The sequence below is a fragment of the Notolabrus celidotus genome, chromosome 11, assembly GCF_009762535.1.
Source record: "Notolabrus celidotus isolate fNotCel1 chromosome 11, fNotCel1.pri, whole genome shotgun sequence".
In the NCBI taxonomy this organism is placed as follows: domain Eukaryota; kingdom Metazoa; phylum Chordata; class Actinopteri; order Labriformes; family Labridae; genus Notolabrus; species Notolabrus celidotus.
Window position 1 is genome coordinate 17008648 of NC_048282.1, and position 27678 is coordinate 17036325.

The 27678-nt window shown below is 44.3% G+C and overlaps 1 protein-coding gene across 1 annotated transcript in view; it reads right to left on the reverse strand.

Moving 5' to 3' along the window:
• rerea (arginine-glutamic acid dipeptide (RE) repeats a) overlaps positions 1-27678 on the reverse strand; it is a 146838-nt gene that overhangs the window by 78277 nt on the left and 40883 nt on the right. The window contains exon 3 of the mRNA XM_034695164.1: positions 1726-2224. Within this exon, the coding sequence (XP_034551055.1) occupies positions 1726-1917 (192 nt within the window). The 5' untranslated portion in view covers positions 1918-2224. The remainder of the gene's footprint in view (positions 1-1725; positions 2225-27678) is intronic.

Here is a 27678-nt window from a genome sequence, read left to right on the forward strand (position 1 = left end):
ACATAGCGGCAATGATTTAGTTGCAAGGCTGATAGCAGTGAGCAGGAGCAGAGCGAGAGCAGACTGTACACACACACACACACGCACGCACGCACAGCTAGCTGGCCTGGCTTCCTTCAGACATTCCTCTCTCGAACACGACCACTCTAAAAACAGTAGGTGAAAGAGAGGCTATGTTTACAGCGGCTGAAAAGATTTGTTCTCCCTTTTAAAAGCATTCATCCGACATAATAAAGACATTGTACCCGCCGCTCAAACATCTCTCCGGGAAACAAGAGCACCTCCAGCTCGTGACATGATAGCATACTTTCAATGAGTCGGATGGTGTTGGGATGAAATCATTATCATGGCTGTCGTCACTTTCACATCATCTTGTGAAGCACCACTTTGCTATATTGACTACTCCAAAGACAAAGCACAGAGTGGGTCGACTTGAAATTGATTGCATGATGCATCGGCCTTTGGCCTGAGGGAGTACTTCTGCTGTGAGAGTGTTGCTACTTTGGAGAATCTGAAATCCCTCTGCAGCTTTTTACCTCATAGGTGACTTTTTATTCTAAAGCCAAGAAATCAATCGTTGCTGTCTTCAAAATGTGGTTTATTCCATTTTCACTCTTTTTTATTTCTGCTTTATTCTATCCCAGCCAGGTTTACCTTCTGATGTGTGATGACAACAATTTGTCTGACTGTTCAGACTTTCAACACAAAGCATAAGCAAATAAGTGAATGTGACGGTAAGAGAGTGGGCTTTTTGGTTTTAAAGGTGACATATCATACAAAATCAACTTTTTAATGGTTCTCTACCTGAAATATGTGTCCCTGGCATGTCTACAAACCCCCCGGAAATGAAAAAAATCCATTCTGCCCCTGTTTTGATTTCTCCACCTTGCTGTAAATGTGTGCTGAAACGAGCCGTTTCAGTTTTCAGTGTTTTTCATACGTCACAACAATATCAGGTCTGTAACAGAAGTCAGAGCTCGGTGCTTGTTCAGCCCATAGACTGTATAAAATACAACTCAATCCCTCCTCCATTTTTCAGACACACGTGTGCTAACAAGGAGCTTAGGAGGGAGGCATGCTAGTTGTAAGCTGTCTTAGTAAACAAAAGGTCGGTTTTACTCCCCACGTCTGCAGATTTGAAGATCTAGTGGATGATTTTTATTTATCATGGATAAGTGCTAGCACTAGTTAGCATAGCCACATAGCTACATGTTCGTCGCTGTGTACCAAGACACACGTCGACATACTGACAAATAAAACAACAAGAAACACTAAATCTGTGACCAATCGTTCAGAAAGGTCCTGCTGCAGGCGCCTCTCCATCAGGATCAGATTCTGGATCAAATTCAGAGGGTTGAAGTAACGTGGGTCTGTGAGCAGCCGTGTATATTCAGCCAACATGTAAACATTAGATCAACGTGCTGGACAGCCGAGGCCACATCCACTTCCTGAGGGGGCGTGGTCAGAGAGCTCATTCTCATTTAAAGGCCCAGACAGAGGAAAACAGCCTGTTCTGAGCAGGGCTGAAAAAGAGGGGTTTACAGGCATGCCAAAATCTGATTTCAAAGTGGTTTTTTTGAGCAATAAACTTTAAAGACATGTTTTGGGGACCTCTTAGACCAATATATTTTGATGAAAAAGAGCGTAATATGTCACCTTTAAATAGAAAACCTCATGTGCTTTACAGGAATGTACACGCGGACATTAGCCATGACGAGGACTTACCTCCAGGTCTGTAAACAACATCGTCCTCTGTGATGAAGGACGTGATTTCTCCATTCTCTGTGCGCTCGTAGCGTGACTTCTTCTTGGGCGTCTTCTTCTTGCCTTTCTTGCCGGCCTCCTCGGCCGTGCCGCTGCCTCCGCCTGTGCTGCCATTGTCGTTGTCCTCGTCTTCGCTGTGCTCGCTTTCTGCATAGTTCTTGGCTCCGCCCTCCAGCGTACAGCTGCGCCGGGGCCTGGAGCTCTCGCTCTGGTCCCCGTCCTGTCGTTTAGATTTCCCGGCCTCCCTCTTGTCCCTGTCCCTGTCTCTGTCTCTGTCCCGCTCTTTCTCCCTCTCCTTCTCTTTATCGGCCGTCATGATCCGCCACGTGCCTTCCTCAGTCCTCTCACGGCTGGGCCTCCGTGAAAGGTAGACTGTGAGCCTGGGCTTCAGTCTTCTGAATTTACCAGTCAAATCCAGGGAAAATTTGGCCACACCAACAACCCCAGAGTTTCAGAAAAGCTGTGGAAGAAAAGGAGAAGGACAATAAGCATAACTCTTTGTCAATAACTATCATCCTTGTAGTTCAGAAGACACATTCTCTGAGTAAAAATGCTCGTTTTGTGCAGGAGCAGACCTTTTCTGGGTGAGAAATATGAGATTAGTTCTAGAGATCAGGCAGCTGAGCTGACTCTTCTCAACATCACAGTAATTGTTGGCACTCCCACAATGTATACTCTGGAGAGAACTGAGCAGTTTTTTTATCAAAGTACAGAACCTTCCAGCTTCCTGCTCAAACACATTTCCATTCTTTCAGAGCAGCAGTGAAACAGAGTTATTAAAGGGTGAAAAAAAACAGACAAAAGGAGAGCAAGAAAGGCAGAAAGAAGAGTGCAGCATGTACTGTTATGTGTAACACAATTAGCTTTAGGGAAGTGGTAACTAAATAAGCACAACAAAAGCTACTTTGCTGCATTGACGATGAGGCGTGCAGCCAATAGAATTCCTCAGAGATAAGGTGTCGAGGGCTTTTCAGCACAAGACGCTGCATGTCTTTCTGCACTGCCAGGGGAGGGACACAGCTTGGGGCTCAATGACGGAGTTAACTGGCTAGCTTCTCTTCAGACCATCTGTGATGACACCAGGCTCAATTTTACTCATCTGCGTGTGGTTATGTGTATGTGAATGTGTGTGTGTACTCTGGATGACTGGACTGCAACCCATCCCACCCCACCCTGGCCCTCTCTCTCCCTCTCTTCTCTCTCCCTCTCTCTCTCTCTCTCTGGCCTGGCTGACAGTCGCTGCTGTGTTAATGTGAAGTGACAGCTCTGGAGGGGAAGAGCGCGGCAATCCACTGGGTAAGGGAAAGAGAGAGGAGAGCGGCTGAGCCAGTCATTTGCCATGCCCGGTCCACTGCCATTTTCAGCTCCCGACGTTCCCTTCAAAAAGAATCCAGCGACCACTCTCTAACAGCATAATGAAATCCTCCTTTAGCAGTGAGGCTAAAGCAGCACGCCATCTGCACTACACTGGCCTACACACTGTGTCTACAAAAAAGGAGGCGTCTCATTTACTGCTAGTGTTTGGCCCCCTCCAACCTACTGCAACATATTAACTAGAAATAGTTATTTCAACCCCCAGAGGGATCAGACCAGGCAATCAGCACCCGTGTTACCATGGCTGTGATAGCAGGTTTGGCGAGGGAGGGTGGTGGAGAAGGAGATTGAGCCAGGTGGAGAAGTCCCTGCTGTAAATCATACAGCTTGTCTGGGAAAAAGATGTCTTTTTAAGAAAAAGTGAGAAGAAAAGAAAAGAGGAAGGTGGAAGACACACACACACACACACACACAAACACACACACACACAAACACACACAGACGCTGTACAATGAAGCACTTTTGACGATGTGCTCCTCAGCAGCGGGTGCCGTCATCTCGTGAGCAGACACCAACTGACAGGGCAGCTGCTCTTGTCGTCGGCTTCAACACAAACACCGGGCCTGATTAAACCGCAGCCTCGTCACAGCCCCATTAATCACCTAATGATGAGTTACCACGGCGACCACTGGGCTATACACTCACATGAACACACACAGAAACATAAGGACTCTAGAGAGAGAGGGTGAGAGAGACAGGAGCACACACACACACTGCCATGAACACACACCTCCTTTAGTGTGTTAAATTACATACAGTGCCCACCACACCTCCCTCTCCCTGGGTCCATAACCAGCAGCGTGTCTCGGAGGTGTGAGGAACATGAAAACGTTGATGAAGGTACCATTTGATAGCACAGCTCTAATCCTGGGAGCTGCCAGAATCTGTGTATGAGCTAAGCACCTCTTCTCTGCTCTAATCAGTAACATAAGCCTCTTCCACTGAAACCAGCGAGGACCCCAGACTGCTGCAAATGAAGGGCTGGTCCATTCTGCTTTGATGTTGCGGGCGGCTTTAAGCCTCTTTAAGTATCGTTACAATCCAGGTGCTATTAGTTGGCATCTGGATACACTTTAGCCTGACTCCCCGATCTATTTCAATTAGCGGACTCGTGTTCAGAAAGAAACAGGTTAAGCAAACCAGTAACAATATACACATTTAAAAATGTTCCTGGTTTCTTGGTGCAAAAATGTTCCAGTTGGTTAACACTACGTTCATGTGTTTATGGTGGATTTGTTGCACGTTTATTAGCTATAGTTTAACGCAGACAAAAGAGCAACAGAGAGAAGTGAGGCAGTAACACTGTGGCGATGAAGAGTCATAATGTATTGATGCCTGACAGGGAAGAGAATGAGAAAGAGAAAGCGAGGGAGAAAGCTCTCCACCCACTCCCGGGGAAACAAAGTGCTTAGCAGAAAGCAGCGACTGGCTGCCTGGCCGATGAATAACGCCGTGAGGGGGCAGGTGAGGCTTGCAGCTATACACATCAATCACTGGGCCAGGACCCTTTGAAAGATACCAGCTGTCTTAATGGAAAAGAGAGGGAGGGGCGGAGGGGGGGCAGTGGCGGGAGAGGGGGGGGTTTAAGGGGGTCCCAGCAACGTCACCTAATCCACCATTTACATTACTGCGACAGAGTCAAGGGCTAGCAGCCAGCGGGGCCCCGCTCAAATACATTTCTCTTTTCCAAGCCTGTTTAAATGAGACCTTTGGCCTGAAAAACCACACAGTTTGTGGCTCGATTAACACATCATCCCCCACAATGGCCACACAGCAGGTTTCTGTTACTAAACAGCTTTCTCTCTCTCTCTCTTTCTCTCTCACACAGCCTCTTTTTAAAACCCATGTTTTATTCATTTCAAGCACTCCCACATTTACCCAAATCCGTGCTCATCTCTGTAGTTTTAATCAAAACCTGTCCACGGGTAAACATCCAAATTATCATGCTTATGCCCCTGTAGGGTTTCTTCTTCTATGCCACCATATTTAAGTAATTGATTATCTTGGAATATAAAGTTGCAAAATCTGGGAATGTATTCACACAGCTTTATAAAAGAAACTAATACTCAAACTAGAAATATATGCATTTAAATGCTAAATAAAATCTTTCAACAATATAAGCAGCGCAGTGATCCACTCAGTTTTGGAGGAGTGCCTGTAAAGTCATTCATGGCATATTCAATCGGAGAATTATGAAGTAGCAAAATGTGATTGGCAAGGATTTAGTGCTGGCTTTGCAGAGGGATTGAATGAAATACTCGCATGAATACAGATTAGAGCAGAACAATGTTAGCATGAATATACACAGGGTTATTAACAATGAGGGCAACTCAAATTGATCCGAATAAACCAGCCAGATCCCCGGCAGTGCACGGATCCTTGCTGTGGTGATGTCGGGCTGCAGCAGGTTTTCGTCAGCTCCAATCCATTACTCAGTGCCATCTAATCTAAGCTGCCATCCAAGCCCCCCTGGAAACAACAGCACAATGAAGGGCTCAGCTGGAGGCGAGGGGTAGGCCACTTCACGAGGGATTCTCTGTGGTCTCTGCAACCCCCCCCCCACTCCCCCCCGCCTGCTTTGTTGTACCTGGTGCAATCACGGCTCACTTTTATTCTCGCAGGCCCTCTCTGTTTTAGTTCGCATCGGAGGGGCAAAGACACTTGTCTGCTCCACTTGTTTTTCAATTCACTGATGAGTAACCACATCTTTTTTTCCCCCCTTTGCTTAAGCTGTGCTCACAAAGGCTCTATTTTTAGCCTGCATCCGGGGTTAGTTTAGTAGGTAAAAGCTGTTGCTCGAGAAAAGATAGCTTGGGGCTTTCCAACATCAACATTTAAACCTGCCTAGAGACTCCCATGATAAAAGGCAGAGCACTGCTGCTGTACAGGAACAGATACTAAGGAACAATGACACAGTCTGCAACAATAAACTACCACTACCTAGAAAGATTAAGACAATTTACAAAGTTTCCCCAGGCTTACATTAGCATCTCCTTTTGTATTATAATCAGATTGTCATTAAGTCAAACGTACTTTCTGTCCAGAGGTTCTCCGGTACTTTCAAGCACAGACATAAGGATCAGACTGTGTGCTCCATGGGGTGTAAGGCTCTACTCCATCTTTAAAAGAAATCTAAATCCCACTCTAGTCCCTGTTTGTGTGCTCTGAGGGGACCGCTCAACAACACCAAGACGTCCGTGGACAGGACTTCCCTTTGCAGCCTGATACCAGCTACTTGCCTGTCAAGTTGGCCACGTTTGTGCGACTGGAACAAAAGCTGAAGGCCATGTTGGCGGCTCTGACTGCTTCACCAGGCGTCATGTTTAGACACAGCTCCTGAGGGAAATGTCAGGGTTGTCCATTGTCACCCCTCACCTTTCCCTCTAAATGAGGCACTCTGGAGAAATGTAATCGTGAGCAGACCCAGAACTGGACCTCTCTCAATGTGTCATTGATAAGAGAAGCAGGGGAATGTGAGAAACCTGGCTGCACAGTGAGATCATGAATGTGGCTCTTAATTGAGTTTCCCTGTAAATCTATGGGTTCCCCAATGTGGATGAAGCTCATGATTTGAAAGGTTTTTTCTACCATGTTCCACGTCTGAAGAGGCAACACCAATTCAATTTTTTGGGTGAATTATGCTGTTGTAATGGAAATGTACCCAAAAGGTAAAAGTGGGGTCAGATGGGATATAAAAAACACACAGGGGACGCATTCAAACCTGAGGGGTGCTAAAAAAAATAACAGTATGGGGTGTATCTTCAAACATCTATCTCTATAAATTGAACAGTGTTGTAGAAGAGGGAGGAGGAAATGAGTTACATGACATTCTCTCAATCAGATGTATACAGCGGGAAGATTTACTGCGAGCAAAAACAGTGATTTTGTCTCCTGTTAGACTGAAAGGGCTCTTGAGATTTTAATATTCAAGCACTCACTTCAGCTGATATCTGCAATCAAATATCCCCACTCCTCCTCCTCCTCCTCAAAAATCTGCCTATCAGCTTAACGATCCAATCTGTCAGTTCAACTCTGACTGGTAGTCTAAATGAGTGTGGGAGAGGAGGAAATGTATTCATACAGCTGCCCTACATCCTCCAGCTACTCTAATCACTGTGTCACACAGAGCGACGTGCCAACACAAGAGGAAAAACTAACATAAATAGATTAGAGTGACAGATAAGACAGCTCCGAGGTTTCAGACTGACAGGTCGGGCCAGCAGGAGCACTGGAGGATGACTTCAGGAACAGCTACCAAAAAACAAAGCCATTAGGTCAGTACACAAGACCATTTTTCCGCCTAAATTATTTAGCTATGTGGTGGCGAACTCGGCCCGATCCTGGAACAGATGGTCAAGAAGAGGAGGGGGGGTAATCCCTCCATTCAATGTCTTATAATGATCCAAGCCCAAAAAACACCTCCACCTCTACATAGCACAGGATGGTATTTCCTCTAATTAGCCAGCGCTATCATTACTTGTGAACATTTTTAACCAAACCACTTTGTTTTATGGGGGTATTTCATTTTGTTTTTTAAGTGGGGTGGTATGAGTTTTAAATCACTATTAATTGTAGGGGCCACAATGGATGCTGCTCAGCTTGTCCCCTGTGATGAGAAACTGCAGGGAGAAATGGAACAGAAGCTATGCTACGGTATCCGCAGACGGTGTCATTTCTGCCACGTGATTTAGTGAATTTTGAGCCAAAATAACCCAGTTTTAAATTGATCTCTTATCGGCCGTCTGACTTTTAAAAAGGCAGATGCTAATATGCATCAAAATGCCGATTATCGGTGCCTATAGCATCAAAATGCCAATATCGGTGCCGACAATCAGCTCGGCCGATAACTGGTCTATCCCTATTCTTTTTAAACCCTTGTATCTCTACTCCTACTTGAGTAGTGAATGTGAATACTTTTGACACCTCTGTAAACCAACATGTGAGCAATGCCAATAGATGTCTCCAGAGCATGTTCCTAACTCAAAGAAATGGGCAGTTTTAGGATGCAGTCAGTGGGGGGAGGTTATTGGGGGGGGTGGAATACTCAATGTAGCATTCAGGATTGTGATCCAAGGCAGAGGGGAAAGCACCCTGCAGAATAATATGAATCAATGCTCTGTGAGGGCCGGACATACTTTTTAAACTATAGCCGTACACAAGGCTGCGTAGGAGATGTTGCTGGGTCCTGTATGGGCTTCATACAGCTAGGGATTAATGTCCAGGAGTGATGATAGCACTGCGACAACAAGCAGGATCTGAGCTCCCATATCCTCTGAGGACAGCTCATAAAACATGCAGGGGGCTGAGACCCAGCCTCTCCAAGCAGTGGCATTTCAGCAGACCCCCGACACAAACACACTGGCCACCCACGCACAAAAGTAGGATATAAATACACGCGATTAATTTCAAAGGAGTCAAACCTGCGTGGTTCACAAGCGAATGGTTAGCTTCTCAACCTACCAAAATACACAGCAGCTGCTAAAGGTAACCATTTTTCCAAACATAAGCAGCAGCAGGGGGTTAGAACAATGGGCTTTCAGGAAAATATGAGAGCAGAGTGTGGATATTACACAGTGTACAGTAGTGATCCAGATTACTCTGCCTGTTCATGTGTGAAATGGAGACTTGATCCCTGACTGATAGTGTGCTATGCCTGCAGCAAACACAAGCTGCATATTTTTTCATCTCTCCAAATGCCTAACAACTGCAATATATTGGACTACACATTGCATCCTTCACTTTGCAACAACATTGGCACATTAAAATACAGCCTGACACAACATACTGTAGCTCTGGCTGACTCAAGGCCTGTTGTCTTTTTATAAACCAAAGGTGAACTCAGCTGGCTGTGTGCGGCTGACTTGCTGTGAATAAGCCTCATATATTCTTGGAATGTTAATGTTGGGCCTTGACCATGGCAGTCACACCGACTTGTCTTCCTCGTCGCTGGGTCATTAATGACGGTGAAAAATACTACTCAGCCCTGCCTGAGAAAGATACTTGGTCTTTTTTAAGTATAGATGCAGCAGCTGAAGGGTTTTATTTCTTTGTATTGAACAAAGTGAAAGCAGGAGTCACATCAAGTCAGTGACAAGAGGGTATGGAGTTTTTCTTTCAGGGTTTGACTCAGCTATGAAATCAACAATAAAGGCGTTTTTTGACCGGAGGAGCTTTACCTTGGAACTAGGGACTCTACCCTGGAACTATGTGCGTTTAGACCGACGGACCAAGGGCAAAAAAGTAGTTCAGGGGTAGATAATCTCCCCCCTAAAAAGCCCCTGCTAGAGGGGTAGTACTTTTCAAAGGCCCCGGGGCTTTTGGGGGGCAGGGCCTTCAATGCTGAACGTGAATGATTGGTAGATTAACCGGAGTGTTTTTATTCCGCCTGCCGTCCACAATAACATCACACACATCTGTGATTCACTTGATTTCTCTTTCTTTCATTAGTTCTATCCTTTTTGTATGTGTGTGTACTTTTCAAAAGAAGAAGAAGCTGTGATTCTCTTGATTTAGCAGCTTGTAACAGTAGTCTTCTCTCAGCCCACCGTGAATGCGTCTCTCCAAGTGTTACGGTTTTAAAAGTGACCCTGTAAACTGGAGACCTTCAGCTGAATGTAATGGTGTTTGTGGCGTTTACACAGCTGTTGAAACACAGAGGGAGTTTTAAAGATTCAATATCCTCATCAGATACCTCACTGGCCTGATTTGCACAATCTATCCAGGGCTTTGGCCCTGTGGTCGAAAGCGAGACTACAATGGGGGGCACAGGAACCTTTTAGATCTGGGTAAAGTAGTTCTGTGGGCTGAAAGACCCCGGAACTCTTGGTCGAAATGCACCTTAAGCTTTACAATCAAGAGTTAGACAGAAGAAGTATTCCTTAAAAAGTGTAACTCTAAAAGGTACTGTGTGGAGTTTTCATGTTGTGCTGATTCAAGTGTCCCCTGTGGACAAAACAGTTAGCATTCCTCAGGGATGAAGACTGCATTTCCCATGAGCACCATCACCCACTGTGGTAAAGCATTTCTTTTGGAAGTAAATGAATGGAATACACATCTTCCTTTAAATACTACTTTTCTTTGTTCAAGACAACTCCTCGGGGGACGCAGAGCAATGAAGGAGGGTATTGATTTGTAGCGATGTATAATTCTGAATATGCAACAAACTATGCTAGTGCTAGCTTGTTTAGCGAACATAACAACAAAACAGTTGTTAAACAGATTTGTGTTGCGTCACTCCGTGAAGCAGCTGGTGCTGGGCTGTTTTCAGCAGCTGTGTAGATGTGTGTTCCTCATTCATGACATGTTTCTGTCAAAGGTGTGCTTTAATGGTTACAAGTGATCAAACCTGACTCATGACAAACGCTAGCATGCTGCGGATTATTTTCGTCCTGTACTTTGCTCTGCTAAAAAAGGTTGCTGACAAACATGGCAAGTCCAGACATGACAAGGGCAAAGCATTCTGATGTTCCCTACTTAAATAAAAGCTTACAATACGCCAAGCATGGAATGTATTAACAGCACATAAACGAACACTAGGTGTGAATGCTGTGAATAATCTTACAGACAAATATTATTATTATTATTATGAAAACAAAAGGGGACAGGGCGTTCGCAGTGAGGGGTCCGACACTCTGGAACCATCTGATAAGTCAGTGAGTCTTTTAAATCCCTTCTTACAACATACTTTTATCTCAGAGCCTTCGCCGGATTTTATCTGAATTTTATTTGACTATATTTTATTTAGAGCAGCGGTTCCCAAACTTCTCAGCCCGTGACTCCTAAAATATAGGTGCCAAAGGCTTGCGACCCCACTATCCCTCAGAGTGATTTAATGTGGCTTCATTTAGCTGGTCTGGAGAAAATGACCCTACATACATGTATATGAGCATGTTGCTGTGTTTCCTGTGCCGTTATGAATTAACCTACTGCTACTGATGCTTTTGATAATCAACTGTTCACTAAATCTAAACTTAGGAGTCATCTGGCAACAAAGGAAGGCTGACTCACTAAATTTTTTATTTTCAGGGTGTTATTTCAAGATTAATTACTATTAATGTTGATATTTTCTATTACGATGGGTGAAATGTACTATTTTTAGATAATCCCCCCCCCCAAAAGAAATCTGGAAGACATCTCACGACCCCCCATTTGTGTCTCGCGACCCCCAGGGGATCCCGACCCACACTTTGGGAACCCCTGCTTTAGAGTTCTTTCAGGGGATTTTTTTCTTTTAAACAGCTTTTATTTCTTTATCTTGACTTGGTGTTTTTATGATCTGCCTGTTTTATTTTGCTGTCCATGTGAAGCACTTTGTACTTGGTTTTTGAAAAGTGCTCCACAAATACAATTATTATTCTGATTCTGATTCTGATTATTATTATTATAAGAAATAATAAAACATTAACAAGGCAGTGTAGAAGAGCTGTGAAGCATTCACATACCAGTATAAAAGTTAAATCTTGTTCATGGTCATTTTGCTCTTTTACCTGGCAAAGCTTGGTTGTAGAGTTTCTTGGTCTGAAGCAATACTTCAACAGAATACATTTGTCTTTTGATAATCTTGCTCCAGTATCAGCCATGAGTATAGAACATCTCACTGCTAAACTTTAAACAGCCACTTCCAGGTGAGTTCCAAATTTTCAATGTCTTTTAACTGATGATCTTGTGTTACTATGAAGGTCATGAAAGGCATCAGTGTAAGAGTCACACTATTACGAAAATCAGTTAAAAATCCCTTGCCGTGCCTTTAGACATTTTAATTAAAATCTAATTAAACCCAAAACGTCTGCGTCTATTCAAACTGCTCTTTTTAAAAAGTCTGTGTCCTTTTTTCGTATGTAACAATCACATTCTCTTTCAACGTTTCAACGTTACAATCTAAATCATTTCAGTTGTGTCGACTGCTCTCTTGGAGCGTGGAGTTAAGTTTTGATGTGCTGGTATTTTGCAGAGTGGGGATGCATGGTGTCAGATCAATGTTAAGGGGCGGAAAGCTAGTTTGTAATTAAGGTTTTTAAAATTCAATCATCACCCGTGCTGATAAACAGGGAGCAGCGGGAGGACTTGACGGGAACATTTTTAAATGCACAGTAAGACACAGATTGCAAATGTTGTCTTTTAAGAACTAATTTCTGAAGCAGTTAGTTCAGATCACCTAAATACCCCTATACCATCTAAATGCCAATCTGCACAACATAGCTCTGCTTAAATTCTAAATATAGTACTGGAATAACATGTACTGCGCTTAATTACCACAATGTTATGAGACACAGTGTTAACTAATCCCATTCTTACATTGTGTTTAAGCACACCATATGCTGTGCTCATGCATACAAAATCAGTCTCTAGAGCTTGAGCCGTGGCAAGCGCTTCGTGGAAATCTATGAGGACAGTTTAGAGCTACAGTCCTGTTAAAATAGCTTCCCACTGCATCTGTGAGCTTATTAAAGCCACTGAGAGCTTATTCACTACAGTGCAGCATTCAGACCGTGTGTATACATGTGTGTCAATCTCAAATGTGTGGACCATTCACACACACACACACACACAAACACACACTTGACAAGGACACACATACATATACAAAAAAAAAAGGAAAGGTGTGGCTGCTGAGCAACTGGTATTTGCAGTCTAGGTCAGACTAGGTGTTCAGCCAATAAATGGCTGGAGTGTAATGTGCCTTGACCTTCTATCTTTCTTTCAGCAGCTCCTTACATATATTGCTGTCTCTCCTCATATATCACTCGAGCAAATGGCGCCCTTCACCCTGCTCCCTCCTGTCCCCTCCTTAAAAGGCTGAGGGGACATCTTCGCCCGCTGTACTCGACTGACAGCACTGGCAGCTTCCTCACCGAGCTCACAGGGTGGGATTGGGGGGGGGAACAAGGAAGGCTTGACGAAGGGGGAATGCAGCAATGAATAATTATGTTTCATAACATGCCCCATCTCCACCTCCCCCCCTCCTTTATTAGCATCAAACAATAATTAATGAGGAACCAGGGGCACTGACGAGCCTGCTTTTCGCTTTCCAGAACAAGAGGGTCAATATGCCCTTCAACCTCTTTTCTCTCTCCGCCGTCAAACCAGGAGACACCTCATTCCTCTATAATAAAAAAAAAAAAAAGAAGAAAAAAATGCTCTTAGCTTATTTATGATGCTGGTTGCTCTGCTGGAGAAAACACAGCAATCCTGCTTCACTCAGCAAAAAACAGGCCGGATCACTTTACGCAGCAGTTCACCCACCTCCATCTCCACACCTCTTCTCAGCAAGCCAACCCAACAGTTCAATAATGAATATGAAATGCCTCCTAATTGATGTCTATGGGAGTCGGAGCGGGGCTGAAAATACGTGGCTATTGAACACGGGCTTGACTTGATTACATTTTTTGTTTCACGTAAGAGGAGAAAAAAATAATCTCTGATCAGCAGTAGCAAAGCCAGTCCTGATCGAATTAGCTTTGCACTAAGAGCGCCATTGATCTTGGCACTCATCTGTGCAGATGAGACCAGGAAAGGCAGCTGGTAATCCAATAGCAAGAATGGGGAGTGCTTCAAGGACTCCGCTGTGTTTACCCACCTATTTCCTACACAAAGTGGCAAGATGTTAGTGATGGAAGCCACGGGGCCTTGGTTGGGAAATGAATGAGAGCCACAGTGTGACCAAAAAGCAGGGTGCTTGGAAGCTGAAAGTAATTGCTTTAGCCATATCTATCATGTAATGAGTAAACAGGATGAATCAAGCAAGAGCCAAGATCAGTGTTTAAATGAGCTGTGTGCTCACACTCAAGTCCTAATTCATGCTTCATTTCATTATCCCCGCCAAAAAAAAAACCAGAGAAGCGAAGCTGTTATCAATTTGAAGGTTCCATTCACTTGAGTGTGAAAGTGTAAGGTTAAGAGAATCAATGTCGGGGAAATCTGCCTTTACACTGTGAGAACTTCATTGCAGCAAAGCATTGATGCAAGCCTTTCGTGATCAATTTTGCATGACATGAATGACATCAAACAAGAACCCCAGAGGGCAGGGAGCATGTGAAATGAACGAGCAAAACTAAGGTAGTAAAAGGGCAAAACACACACAGCTGTTTCGCTTGTGGAAATAGTTCCAGTGAAGTGCGCCTGAATGGTAATCGCTGTCGTGCATTAAGCGTAGTGCTGCCACAACAGCTCGCATCGCCTTCCCTCTCTCTCTCCCTCTCACACACATACACACACCCGTAATCCATCAAGGATTCATGAGTGAATGCTCAATAACAAGACTGAGTGCATTTCTCTCCTTCATATCACTGCAGCGAAGAACAAGAGTGAGACCTCTTCAGCAGCCCACAGACACACACTCACACCACAAACACACACACACACACACACACACATACTCCTCTCATACCACACTAATAACCTTGGGCTGTCCTACCAATGCCATGGCTTTATGGAACTGTACAGGCTCTAAATAGAAGCTCCGTTTCTCACCAGCAGTCGGTAACAGCTCTATTTCAGACGCCCTGTCATTAAATATTTATCTTAGCAGAGTTGCCGATCATACCAAGGTGATAACGTTTAAAAAAATCTAAATCTGAGAGCTTTTTTTTCTGTCCCCCTCTCCCAGCCCGGCTCCATCCACCACTGCCACAACAAAGGCCTATTTTTAAAAGGATTATCTACAAGTGTTCCTTTAATCAGCGCGTGGCAGAACTGCAGAAATCCCTCAACAGCGGTCCCACAGGAATACCTTTCTCTGAAGCCCTATCAGGCAGAGGATCTCCTCCACCGACAGGCAAACTGAACGAGTGGGAGTGAGCGCCGTTTGAGGATGAAAAGCTGCGCTGCTACCTTGCTATGATGTGCTCTCCAACAATCTCAGAACAAAAGGGGGCCTCCATTTTGAAGTGGAGTTATGAAGGCACGGTGCTCCTGAGGCCCTCTGTTGTTGTGTGTTGTCCTATTGCTTTCTATCCTCTTTGTTAGCCCCGTTTGTTTGTTATGCTAGCAAGATAAGCCACTGTTGTGGGTGGCTGGGTTGCACTACAGCAACCGGTGTACTTGCCTGGGTGCCAAAGCTGACAGTCTGTGGGAGGGATTGTGGGCGTTATGGATCACTGGGAGACAGATGTCCGGTCTTGCCCCGACGCTGACTCAAACGCTAACCCTAAAAAGCGCGTGTTTGCAAACTGGACGGCTTCCTGGTGGGTCTTAAGTTGATCTTTATCAGAGCAATAGAGTCAGCTCACTTTATCATGGCAGCGTGCCTCTTTTGCTGGCGCAGGGCTGAGCAGCTTTGTTATTTATGTAACATAAGAGGTGGAAGTCGACTCTGTTACAGCCTGATAAACATAACAAGCTGTCTCTTGCAGGCAAACAAGCACTCTGATAGAGCTAAAAAGTGACACCAGGCTGGAGCAAACAAAGAAATGTGAGGTTTGGACGAAGGTAGGAAAACATTAAGCGAATGTAGTGAAAGCCTCTGGAGAACAGATGACTATCTGGGCATTGCCAAGACACAGCACTATTGTCTAGCAGTGAGATTCTCCGCTGCACTAAATGAGTGTCATGCTCCAATAAGCAGAATCAAACCCTTTGAGCATCTGTTGTCTTTAACTCTCCCTCTCTTTGTTTGGTGCGCCGTCACAGTTAATGATTTCCTCAAAGATCTCCATTTTCCACGTATGATTTACATGTTTGAAATGCTTAGTTGAGCAGACACAGGTTTTGTGCAAAGCAGCCGTTACTGCCAAGCGTAATCCAAAGTGTGTTTGTGCAGAGCCTAGAAATTAGATTTTTAAAAAGGCAGGTTGTTCAAGGGGAAAACAGTGAGGGGGTATCAGAACGCTGCCATTCAGTTTCTCCCAGTTTACATATCTGGATTGTGCAGGTCATCCCTTCCAGAGGATCACCGCCAGCAAAAACAATTACAACCCACCCCCACCCCCCCACCCGGGCGCGAGCCTCTAACTGACTGCCTCGACTCAGCTTGACAATCAAGCCCATTAGATCTTTCTGTGAATTAAAGCTAGTTAACTTAAAGCGCTGACACACATCAAGAATAGTCATTAGCCTGCCTTTTTAGCATAAAAAACAGGAATGATTTGCCGGTTCAGAGAGATCATCTCCCTACATGCAGCCTGGGGCAGCCCTCACCGTCTACCTCATTATTTTTGGAAGAACAAGGCCACTGATGAAGCCGGCTGGGTTAAATGTAAGGTGCTCTGGTAATGACCTGGCTTACACACACAGCAGCAGCAGCAGCAGCAGACTGCTTTAAGCTGCTCTTATTACAGACAAAAAGAAAAAAGCAGTAACTCGCCAACACTGTAAATATAGGGCTAAATCTCTCTCGACTAAGCCGTAAAATCAAAGTGGGGTTGTTGGAGAACATAACTCCCACGCAGCTGCACATTCTGCGGTGGAAAAAAAAAAAAAAAGCTGTCAAATGTTGGCTTTTTAACGAATACTAGCTGAGCTGACAAGTGCCAATGATACACCATGAGTGATAAAGACATTCATTCCTGCTCAGAGAGGTTTCCAGATGTGATAAGTCTGCAATGCTCCACTGCTTCATTACGAGAGAGAGAGAGAGAGAGAGAGAGAGAGAGAGAGGAGAGAGAGAGAGAGAGAGAGAGAGAGAGAGAGAGAGAGAGAGAGAGAGAGACTGCTGCCATGTTTCCCCATTTGCGTTGCCAGGGTGACAAATGAAAAGCAGGATCGTCCGCACAACTAATCAAATGAGTGAGTGACAAGTCAATATTTTCTCATTGTGTGGACAAGCAATACATCTGCACAGTAACGGGCTGAGCTTCAAGGCACAAGCATAGTAGGCTTGCAGCATTATAGGGATAATGTGCCAATAATCTAGCTTGACGCGGCTGTTAAAGGCAGTGCCAATAAAGCCACAGTATCAAAAGACAACCTTTAGCAAGAATGGGCGATATTACCAATGCAGCAGACATCGTCTAGACTCTGCGCTTCAAACAAACATATCTGTCGTGTAATGGCTACAAGCCAACAAAAGACAAAACTGTAATTGGACATTGATCTGTGGAGGTCTGAGGCTAAATAAGTCATCGTAACAGAGAAGAGTTTGTAATCACATGAACCTCGCTGAGACGTTAGATAGGGAAGGGAAACTACGTGTGCTTACATGCTGGTGCTCAGAGAGTCCAGATTGTATCGTTTCTGCTTTGCTTCTCCAGAGCCCACTTGTAATTTTTTTAAGGACACCCTCTTTGAAACAAACAATAAAAGCTTTGACTGAATAAAAATCCACCCCTGAACATAAAAATGGTGCAAACATCATCTCTCTACTGGTTAAACACCAGAAAGATCAATGGTAAAAATTTATCAGCAAATATTACCATTCGCTGCCTGGCATGTAATCATTAAGGAATGGCACTGATGCATTATTCATCAGCTGATGTATAATTCAGACTTAACAGCAGATTCTATGCATAAATAACGCTGTGATACATTTAAACACATTAAATGTTTACTTGCTGAAATCGGAAATGAAGGCGCAGCACGATCGCTTCCCCCCGCTGCTTGTCATTTGATTATTTGCGAGGATTTCCTGGGATGTACAGTGGATAGCAGGATACAGATTATGAGAGCTTATTCATCATAACACACATACACCTTTAGGACACAGGATGGTGATATCTGATATAAGGCGCAGAGTGGATTCCAAACAGCTTCTTCTGTTTTTTCTTGTTGTTGTTGTATTCAGTAAATAACAGTGAGGATTGGTCAAAATAAACCTTAGGGTAGTAACTATTTCATTGAGATGACGATGTATAAGGCTGTCACCGCATCTCCCTCAGACATTAGTGTCCGTGTCAAACCGTCATAGCGGGACAGTGAGGACGCTCTTTTCGAGGTGTTGTCGCTGGTGTCAAAAGGACAGTCAACAGGGATGAGGACGAGGCAGTAAGGACACACGGGCTCCATCTGACGGTGTCAAAGCGGGGCCGGGGCCTGTGGGGACCGCCATTCCACTTTATGACCATGCACTGAATTAACAAGGCCAGATGTCCCCCCCACTTAACATGTGTGAAAGTGCCCTCGGATGGGCTCAGCTGCTTTAAAGATGTACAAGCAGAGAGGGGGGAAAAAGAAGACAGGGCCCATTTTCAATTATCCCAATTTCTCACTCATCTGCGGCTCTTGAGGTTTATGTTAATTAAAGATATCGGCCCTTCTTCTGTGCGCACAACAAATGAGATGGAAATTTTTCTGTGGATAGTTCTTCGTCCCTCTGTTCCACCCACCAGAGGGTACTGCCTCCTTAGCACTGCTACTGGCTTCATGTGTATGTAGTCAGTCAATCAGGGGCTAATGTATTCTAAAGGCGTCACTGGTAAACCACTATCTCACAGGACAATAGTTCAGGAAGTGCCAGACTGGTTCACTCCATTTAGAAATGAAACCCGTTTAAAGAACCAACAAGACCTGGAGAGATTTATCATCGCTCCGTAACACAGAGAGTCTGTTTCTGTGCAGGAGGATGGAAACGGCACCAACAATGGTATGGACAGCCATGACTTCTCATCGATTTTCCGCCCTGCTTTATGGCCAGACGGCTCCTGCATTTTTGTATCGTTGGGGTCAGATGTGGGAGGAAAAATGTGAGAACGATACATTTTATTTAGCAGTTAAGACACAAGTCATAAAAACAAGAAGCTGGTGATGTAATTCAGCGTTTTTCTGATCAGCTTCTTACAAACTGTTTTTAATGGGTCACACATACCATCTGTTTTCTTTTATGTGGCTTATTATAATAACAGCCGGGTCATTTCTGTGATTACAGTGGAATACAGTTGAGTCATCCAGACTGTCACACAAATGGAAAAGATATCAAGACCCCAGCAGACTTACTCATTAGAGAGAGAATTAAGAGGCCCGCCAACACTGCAGGAATTACACTTTGTATGATTCTTTCTGCATTACATCATGGTGTTAAGAAACTAGACTCACACAACCTCTGACTGTATTCCTAGCAGCCATCAACCTGACACGAGGAGGAGGAGGAGGGGGGGAAAGGTGGGCAGAGACGCAGCGTGGTGCAATCCCAGTGAGGACCATCATGCGAGCAGATTAAATAACGTTTTTCCAATGCCCTGTCAAACATCGAGCCGCCTCTGAGCAGCTAGACAGCCGTTACAGCCGCACTCTATGAAGCATCGCTCTCTCTGTATGGTCGGAAACAGCCTCTTTGATCCGGATATCGCCCCTCGGATTCCTCAGAGGTGACACTCGTACACGCGCCCCGTATGTGAGCAGAATGTTTACTAGATCCCTCCACCTTGTCAGCGGTGAGACTAGTGTTTGTGACTCACAGCTCTACAATGCTTCCCCCTCGGTTAACATGAATCAACAACACAGACAGCGGGCTCAGACCTGGATCAAATTGCATGTCATATTTAATTTCCTACAAACACTGGTACCAAGCTCTGCAAACAAGAGATGATGTGAAAGGATACTTACAGTAGTATGGTAATGTGTACTTAATTTAGATTAAGTCTGTTGTATTCTCATCTGATAGAAGCCTTACTGCGAAAAACACTCAGCGCACTCTTCCCATACAAATCCCACGCTGCAGAACAACTCAGGCTCTTGTGTACAACTCCATTAAGAGAGCTGACCACTTCCTTCTCCATTCAATCCACAAGTAGTGAAACTAAATGGATATTCTAACCTCCGGGAGGTGAGGAAGAGGCCGTTTCAAAATGTGTTCAGGGAGACAAGCAAGGCCATTTTTCTCACATGACAGTGGAGGCAGAGACTGTGATTGCATGTTAGCCACAAAACCAAAATACTGCTGTCACATTACTGGTTACAGACTCATGGAGAAACCTATACTTTAATAAAAGGAGTAATTCTCCTCTTGCTAAGATCATAAAAACAGAAATGGTCTTTCAGGAAAGCTGTGATCCTGTTGAGAACACACCACATCCCAAATAGCAACCTCACAGTGACATTTCTATTTCTATTTTTATCATGTTTGCAGATACCCCCAGAATTAAAGCACTACTTTTTGTGTGAACAAAAACATAAAACATCTTTGCATGTAAACTATGAATCAAAACGTTGCATTTTTATCAGAATCATAACAGTATAATAAAGTCCTTATATTCAAGTGAATCAGTATTTTATCTCACCACTAAAGAGTGTAACATCACACGATGATCCTCAATAAAAAATGAAGAGATGCTTGTTATACTTTCTCACTACATTCATAAGTGATATCTAAATCTGATTTCACTCACTTCTCAGTATATCATAGAGTGCTGGCAGGTCAGAGTTCAGTTTGAAAAGGACTACAAGACAACCCTTGTTAACATCATAACTTGTATTGACCCTCGTGCCTAGCGGTCTAAGTATCCCACCTACCGAGGCTACAGTCCTCGTCGCAGGGGTCGCCGGCTCGATTCCCGGCCGGTCGACCATTTCCTGCATGTCTTCCCACAGTTCCTGTCTCTCTTCAGCTATCCTATAAAATAAAGGCAAAAAGGCCCAAAAAATATAACTTTAAAACAGAATAAGCCTCAAATGTTCAAGCTTTATTTATGTAGTGTAATCATCCTTCATGTTCCAACAACCATCCGTTACCCCGCAGCGCTTGTGACATACATTAGCCCATGAAGCCAGTGGATTAATCACATCTGAATCATTAAACTGGAGGTCACTTCTCAGCCAGCAAGTGTAGCAAAGACAAAAAAGCTCCAGGAAGCTGGGACTGGTGGAGATTAGCTCCTCACACTTAGCAATGCAACTTCTGAGTCCATGTAATAGTTCAGGGGAAGAGCAGCAGCAGAGGGAGGATTCAGGAAAGGATTGTTTTCATGTTTCAGGGGGTTTGAAGGCAATCAGAGCCCCCCCTCCTCCTCCTGATTTGAATCTTGTTTCAAGGGCTGAAGCTTCTTTGTACTTATGAGACCACATCCCCTGAGGATTCAGCGTCTGACTGGAGTCACATGAAAACTTACTATGACCAATTTTACACCCATTTAAGTAAACACGACCTCCTCCCCCTCTTCTACTATAACTGGAAAACATTAGATAAGCTGCCTTTCAGACAAATAACTGTAGTCTAGTTCAAATCCTAAGCTGACCCCTCCTCCTAAACACACATCCCACCAGCCAGCCCCCCCTTACTCTTTTCAACAACAAGCACAGATCTCCCCCTCTTCACCCCCCACAGTGAGAGCTGCATGTGCTTGGGCCAGAGTTCATAGCCTCTGGGGTGCTGAAGGGGGAAGTCAAGTTAATTTGGTGGCCCTTCACCAGTTTGCAACTGGTACAGCCTCATATCCCACACACAGCCCCCAGACCCTTATTTAAGAAAACAACAAAAGAAGCTCAACTTCTTTCTGTTATGACAATCCAATAATCAATGTATGACAGGAGCGGGGCTGTAAATCCAACAACAAATACTTTGTGAAACTTGGGGAAATCCCACTCATCAACTTTATGTGCCACTAATCTCCCTGTCAAATGCAACTATTTCTTACTTTGAAGTCTTTGGCTTGTACACTTGAAAACAAAAAAGTGTGTTTTGTTTTTTTTTAACTCTGGTGCATTGTTTACCAGACAACAAAGTTGCCATTTAAGCTCTCCTCGTGTTTGCTTCATTATTGCCACCTTAAAACCATTAGCAAGCTGAAAGCCTGTCCCAGCCTAGCCAGGTCATGGAGGTTGCTGGAGGGGTCTTCTGCGCCGTCCACGCAGAGCCAAGTTTTACAACAATGAAGCCAACTTTCAGCTTGCTGGAGCACTCGCATTTGACTCGAGGTCACGCACGCTTCCTACTCCGGGTCTAAACAAAATGTGGACACTATTAGGTCAAAGTCGACGTGCCAGCCGGCTTAATGTAACAATATTGCCCGAATTCCGTTTTTTAATCACCCGCACATTGCTCTCCCTGTCTCATCTCCCCCTCCTCCTCCCACCTCCAACCACAACCGTCCTGCAATCTTTTTTTTTTTTTCTGTATTCAACAACTCACCCGCCAGTCTGGTGATTCTTGGAGTCCTGGAGACTGCTGCAAACAAGTTCAAATCGCGATTCTTGCCCGGGTTGACCTCAAAGCTGGCCAAATCCAAAGAACCGGGACAAATCGACGCGAACACGGACACTTTTTTCTTCACTACACCCCCCGTTTTTTTTTGTTTTTTTTTTAACGCACGGAGGGGTTCAGGCGAGCACTTGTTTCAACAAAAGACGGTTTCACTTTACTGATGGAGTGTTCACGTCGGGGGAAAAAAGGCACTACAGCGTCCCTTCGATACGGTTCCTTTTAGTCCTTTTTTGGCCGTGTTGTTGTTGCCGTCGATGATAAGTGTCCGCATGAAAACTAACACGGCGCTGGTAGTTGTTCCGAGGGGTAGGAAACCAGCGAGTTCGCCGTTTACAGGCTCCGCTTCCTTTTTTCCACACACACGCGCTCTCTCTCGCTCCCCCCCTCTTCTCTTTCTCTCTTTTCCTATGCACACACACTCTCCACGCTCCCCCTATCGCTCCCTCCGTCTCTGTAAACCCCCCTCTCTCCCCCCTCCTCCTCCTCCTCCTCCTCTTCAGCTGTTCAACAGACGCATCCACATGGCTGACCTAGTCTTTCTTTATCCAGACACTAGTGAAGGAGAATTACCCCGACCACACTCCAAAAAAAATGGAGAAAAAAAAACGAGCGAAACAAAAACATGGACTGGATTCAAATAATCATCATGGACAAAAGGGTGGTGGTGGTGGTGGTTGGGGGGACGCCAATGGGGCTTTTGATTGATGGCAGCCCCGTAGGGACAACGCTGCGTGCACGGTGTGTGTGTTTGTGTGTGTGTGGTGCACCAGAAAGGGAGATGCACAACAGCAGCCAAAGTGGCCCGACGTACCATCAGCAGCAAACCGATCAATGGTTACGCTTATGGGAATGTGAGTGTAACACAAAAGCGAGACAATGAAAGCTAGTAGTAGTTGTAGTATTGCCTTGTAAATAACTGCTCAATATCCTACATTTTTTCCTCTCTGCACAATCCCACAAAGCACCGACTGACACGTTGAAATGCATAAAGCATTAACAGATACAATGATGTTCTGACAGGAAACATTAGTGGTATATATTCATCTGCTGGAGAGAAAAAAAATACACTGGAGAGGAAAAGTGTCTGAATGCTTCTCAGGCATGTGGAGCTCATTTGCATTTTTGGATAATGAATTAATTAGTCACCCCACCCATTAAAAAGGCAGAAACAAGCATGGATGATAATGTGAATAGTCCATTAGCAATATTCAGGGTGGGGTGAGGGGGAGAGATTTTAATGGCTAGCTCCATGCACATCACATCAAATGTGATCCTGGTTGTTTTTTCAGGGTCTTTTACTCATTTTGTGTCATTTTCTGATGGAAAACATAGATAACATTCTGGTTTCTCTTTATTATACTGCAACTAATACAAAAAAATTAATCTGACTGACATCTCCTCTACATGTCAGAAGAGCGGGAAAACAAAGATAGACTGCATTAAGATTTATATTAATAGGATAATTTCCATTTCACTGAGCGGGCCTGACACATTTTCATTGTCTTAGACATGATATTGGATCACTGTCAAAATCCAATTAACTTAGCAAATAGTTTGCACGTTGGGCTCTTCTTTCTTTTTTTTTATAGCACTAAAGCCCAACACAGGCAGCAGGAGAGACAGGCGGCCAGGATCAATAGCAATTGAGTTGAGGGTGGTGTGCAGGGGGTCCTTTATTGTGCTGCAAACCATGTTGGTCGTCTTCGTTTCAATAGCAAGAGGGTGGAGATAAGGGGAGGAGAAAGAGAGAGGAGGGGGGGTTCTGCTGTGCAAGAAGGTGCTGGTAAAAAACCTTATCCTAGCTCCTCAATGTGACCAGAAACCTAACACCATAGCACCTCCCTTATCACAGTATGTATACATTTCACAAGGTCAATGTTTATGATATTTGCACACACAGACACACACAGTCTGCCTCCATTCCTGAGTTACACAAACACTGAGTGGATCTTAGATTGATATCAAGCACGCATGCTCGTCTCTACCATTCTAATGGACAGTAAAAGCCCTGAAGGGAAACAATTATATTTCTATAACTGAGCATTATTCTACAAGAAGAAACCAGTCAAATGTCAACACTTTCTGTGGGCTTGTGAGGCTTAAGTCAAGGCTAAGACAGCACTGAAGGGTGAGTGCTCTGAATCCTCTGAGAAGGCAGTGCAGGGTAAAGCTGGATTGGCTGGCAGGGCAGGCTCCCCCTCCCCGGCAGATGAGATCCCATTATCAAGCAGACGAGAACTCCACCTCCAGGATTTCACAGCTCCACTGTTTATCACATGGCTCTGTCAAGTTGGGCACCATTAACCGATAATGAAAGGAGACAACCGGTGCAGTTACAAGCAAAGCACTCCACATTCTACAGGCCTAAGCATGTATCTGGGAAGCTGACTGTGTCTATTCAATTCTGTTCAGCATTCAAACCGCCCGTCACAATACCTTTTTCCCAGAGCACCCCCCTCTTTTTTTTTTTTTTTTTTTATAGCTACATATGCCTTCGATCCCAACAGAACAAAAACTGGATGCTTGGTGTGTCTTTTAACTCAATTCAGAAGGAAATGAAATCGAACAGAGCTGCGGCTGCTCGAAAGAGAAAAATGACACTTTTTTTCAGTGACACCCTTTTTCCTAAAGATTATTAAAGGAGAAGAATTCCTTGTAAGAGATAACAAAGCCGGAGGGGGCGTGTGAGGAGGAAAAAAGGCGACACAAACTACCATTCTGAAATATGTTTTCTTCATCCACATCAAACATAATTAGTACAAGTGTTACTAAACAAAAAGCCTGAAAGACTGCCTCTGAATCCAAGGCCAACATGCCCCCCCCCCCACCCCTTCTCCCTCCTTGTCTGACTACTCCATTTATGGTTTATAGGATTCTGTAGCCACTTACGCTCATTAAAAATGAATACTTAACAAAAGCTGTGGCTGACACACACTGTTTGCTTTAGCCTGATTTCTCCACGCTGGAGAAAAACAAGCCACTCAGAGGCAGCAAACAGAGAGAGAGCGAGAGAGAGAGAGGGAGCCACACAGAGAGAAAGTGCTTGGCAATACAAGTAAAGTCAGCCAGTAGCTGAAACAACAGAAAAAAGTGACATGGATGACTGAGCCAAGCCTGCGAGAGACTTGGCAAGCCTCAGAGGCCCTGGCCTCTTAAGCACTCATATCTAGTAACTTCATTTAATACATTCACCAGGGATGAGCAGACAAGTTGAAGGAAAAAAAAAGGATTGAGAGAAGAAAACAGACTTGTAAACTGAGAGGAGGGTTAGGTTGTGGCAGCAGCAGCGGCGGGGGTGTACTTCAGAAGCTCGACTTTAACACATGACTAAATCTCTGCTGTGTAACAAGCTAACTTCCCTTCTGCCAAAACATAATATACGAGGGGAAAAAAATGGATGTGCTAGATTGAACATTGAGATCAGTTTTATACCATTCTCAGGCAGGTCTTTATCTGCAGGATCCGGTCTTCTCATATTAGAAACTCGATCAGTGCTTTTCCAGATGGGGCTTTAAAGCACTGACTCTCTTTGCAACACGTACTAAATCCATAAAGAACAAAGACTCTGTGTGACTGCTGCCTCAAGTTACTGCTCCTCATGCTGACGGCAAGTGCTGATAGCCCCCTCTCACCCCACCCTACCCCACTCGGCTGGCAGGCAAGAAAAAAAAAAAAGGAAAAAAAAGCTGACTTCAAATCATTCATTGCCCCTTTTAGCCTTTGTGGATTCTTAAGAGAGCACTTTACAAGTTGGGGGAATCCAAAGGGAAAATAGGGTCTTACATGACTAATTAAAACACAGTTTGCCTTGAGGGGGTTAAGAGAGGGGGAAGCAATAAAACAATCCTCTCCAATCTCCCAACAAAGTTACTCAAGGAAATTACTCAACTAAATACGGTTAACTACACGCTTGTGGATATGAAGATTCATGGGTTTTCTAGGATTGTTGCTTTAGCTAAAAACAGTGCTCAGAGAAGGATCCTTTGAAAGGAGAGAGGTTACACTTTTCTCTGCACTGGCTAATAGCCCTATCAAGATGCCCTTTGGAGACAATCCAAACAGACAGCTAGTAATTAAGCCGCTACCTAGCAAGCCCTTTATTTGCCATCATTAACACAGTTGTAAAAATGTGAGAGAAGCTGAGGAATGGTATTTCACTTTAGGCAATGAGAGCAAGGTCTAGCCTCACATAGCTATCTTGTTTACATAGCTATTCACAGTCACATTTGGCAGCCTTGCAACACTCTGAAAACCAAGACACTTGTAGGCTACATATGTCTAATCTCTCTGCCAAGCTACACAAGCTACTCAAGAGAGTGGAACTTGCTCACAGCAGCCATTTGGTAAAACTATTGCATATATTTAAAAAAATGAAAGTAAGTAAACCTTATTCCAGATGGAGGTAGCTGCCACCTGGCAGGCAAACTGATCAAGTGTTAGTGAGAGGAAGCACAGCTCTTCAGAAAACACAGCAAAACCTGAATGCTCATTGATATATACAAGGAGGAAACAAACAGCTCGAAACAGAAGTTCACACCATGTCTGTGTTCCCACAAAGAGGTCAACAGTTTCTGTCAGATCACAGCGCGATGAAGAGTGCAAGGTAAAGAGAATGAAAGTGAGAACTGGAACATAATCCACCCTTTCTGCATGGTTATAAACTAACAAGCATAGAAAGTGAAAACAAACACAAACAAACACTCATACGTAATACCTTGAATGCTTTTTTAAACTCCCTGATTTTCCACATTCTTCAAGCTCTCACGTGGACTGTCTGTCGGTCAGAATTCTCAAATAGGGCCTCATTCATCTGTATATAAAGAGCAGTTCAGCACGGTGTGGCTGCTTCGAGGACAGACTCTGAGGAATGAGACTGTACTTCAAGGAGGGCCCCCAGAGAGACAGAGTGTACTCGCAAAGCTGCGGTGAAAAAGAGGAAGTTTACATTTCAGGCAAATCCTTTTCCGTGAACAAAAACGGAGCAAGATAAACAAACGTGTGTAATGCTTAGCTCAGGATACAGTTAGGGAAATCCAGCAGGGTGAGAGTGGGGTTTGAAACGTCTGCAAAATAAAACAGGGTTCATGATCGTGAAAAGGAAAATAAAGAGAGAAAGAGAGAGGGAGAGAGGGAGAGTGGCGGTTGGGGCGTGTGATTCCTGTGTGGTTACTGTCTCACAGCTAATCTGCACAAATAGCCAGTGACTGCTCCATTTCACACAGAGCACATGGCTGTCTCACCTCCACACACTGCCACCCTATGGACACTGAGGGGTGGTGCAGCTTTCCACTGTTGCTGTGCTGAAAGAGGAGGTTGGAGAACAGAGGATCATGGTGTGTAAAACAAAACTGGAAAAAAAAAAACGACCCACACTATAATTCATTGCATGGTTATTAAGACGCTCAAAATGGCGCAATGGCCCACAAAGCTGAGCCTTTTTTTTTTTTTCCCTCCAATGCTTATTCAGAAATCAA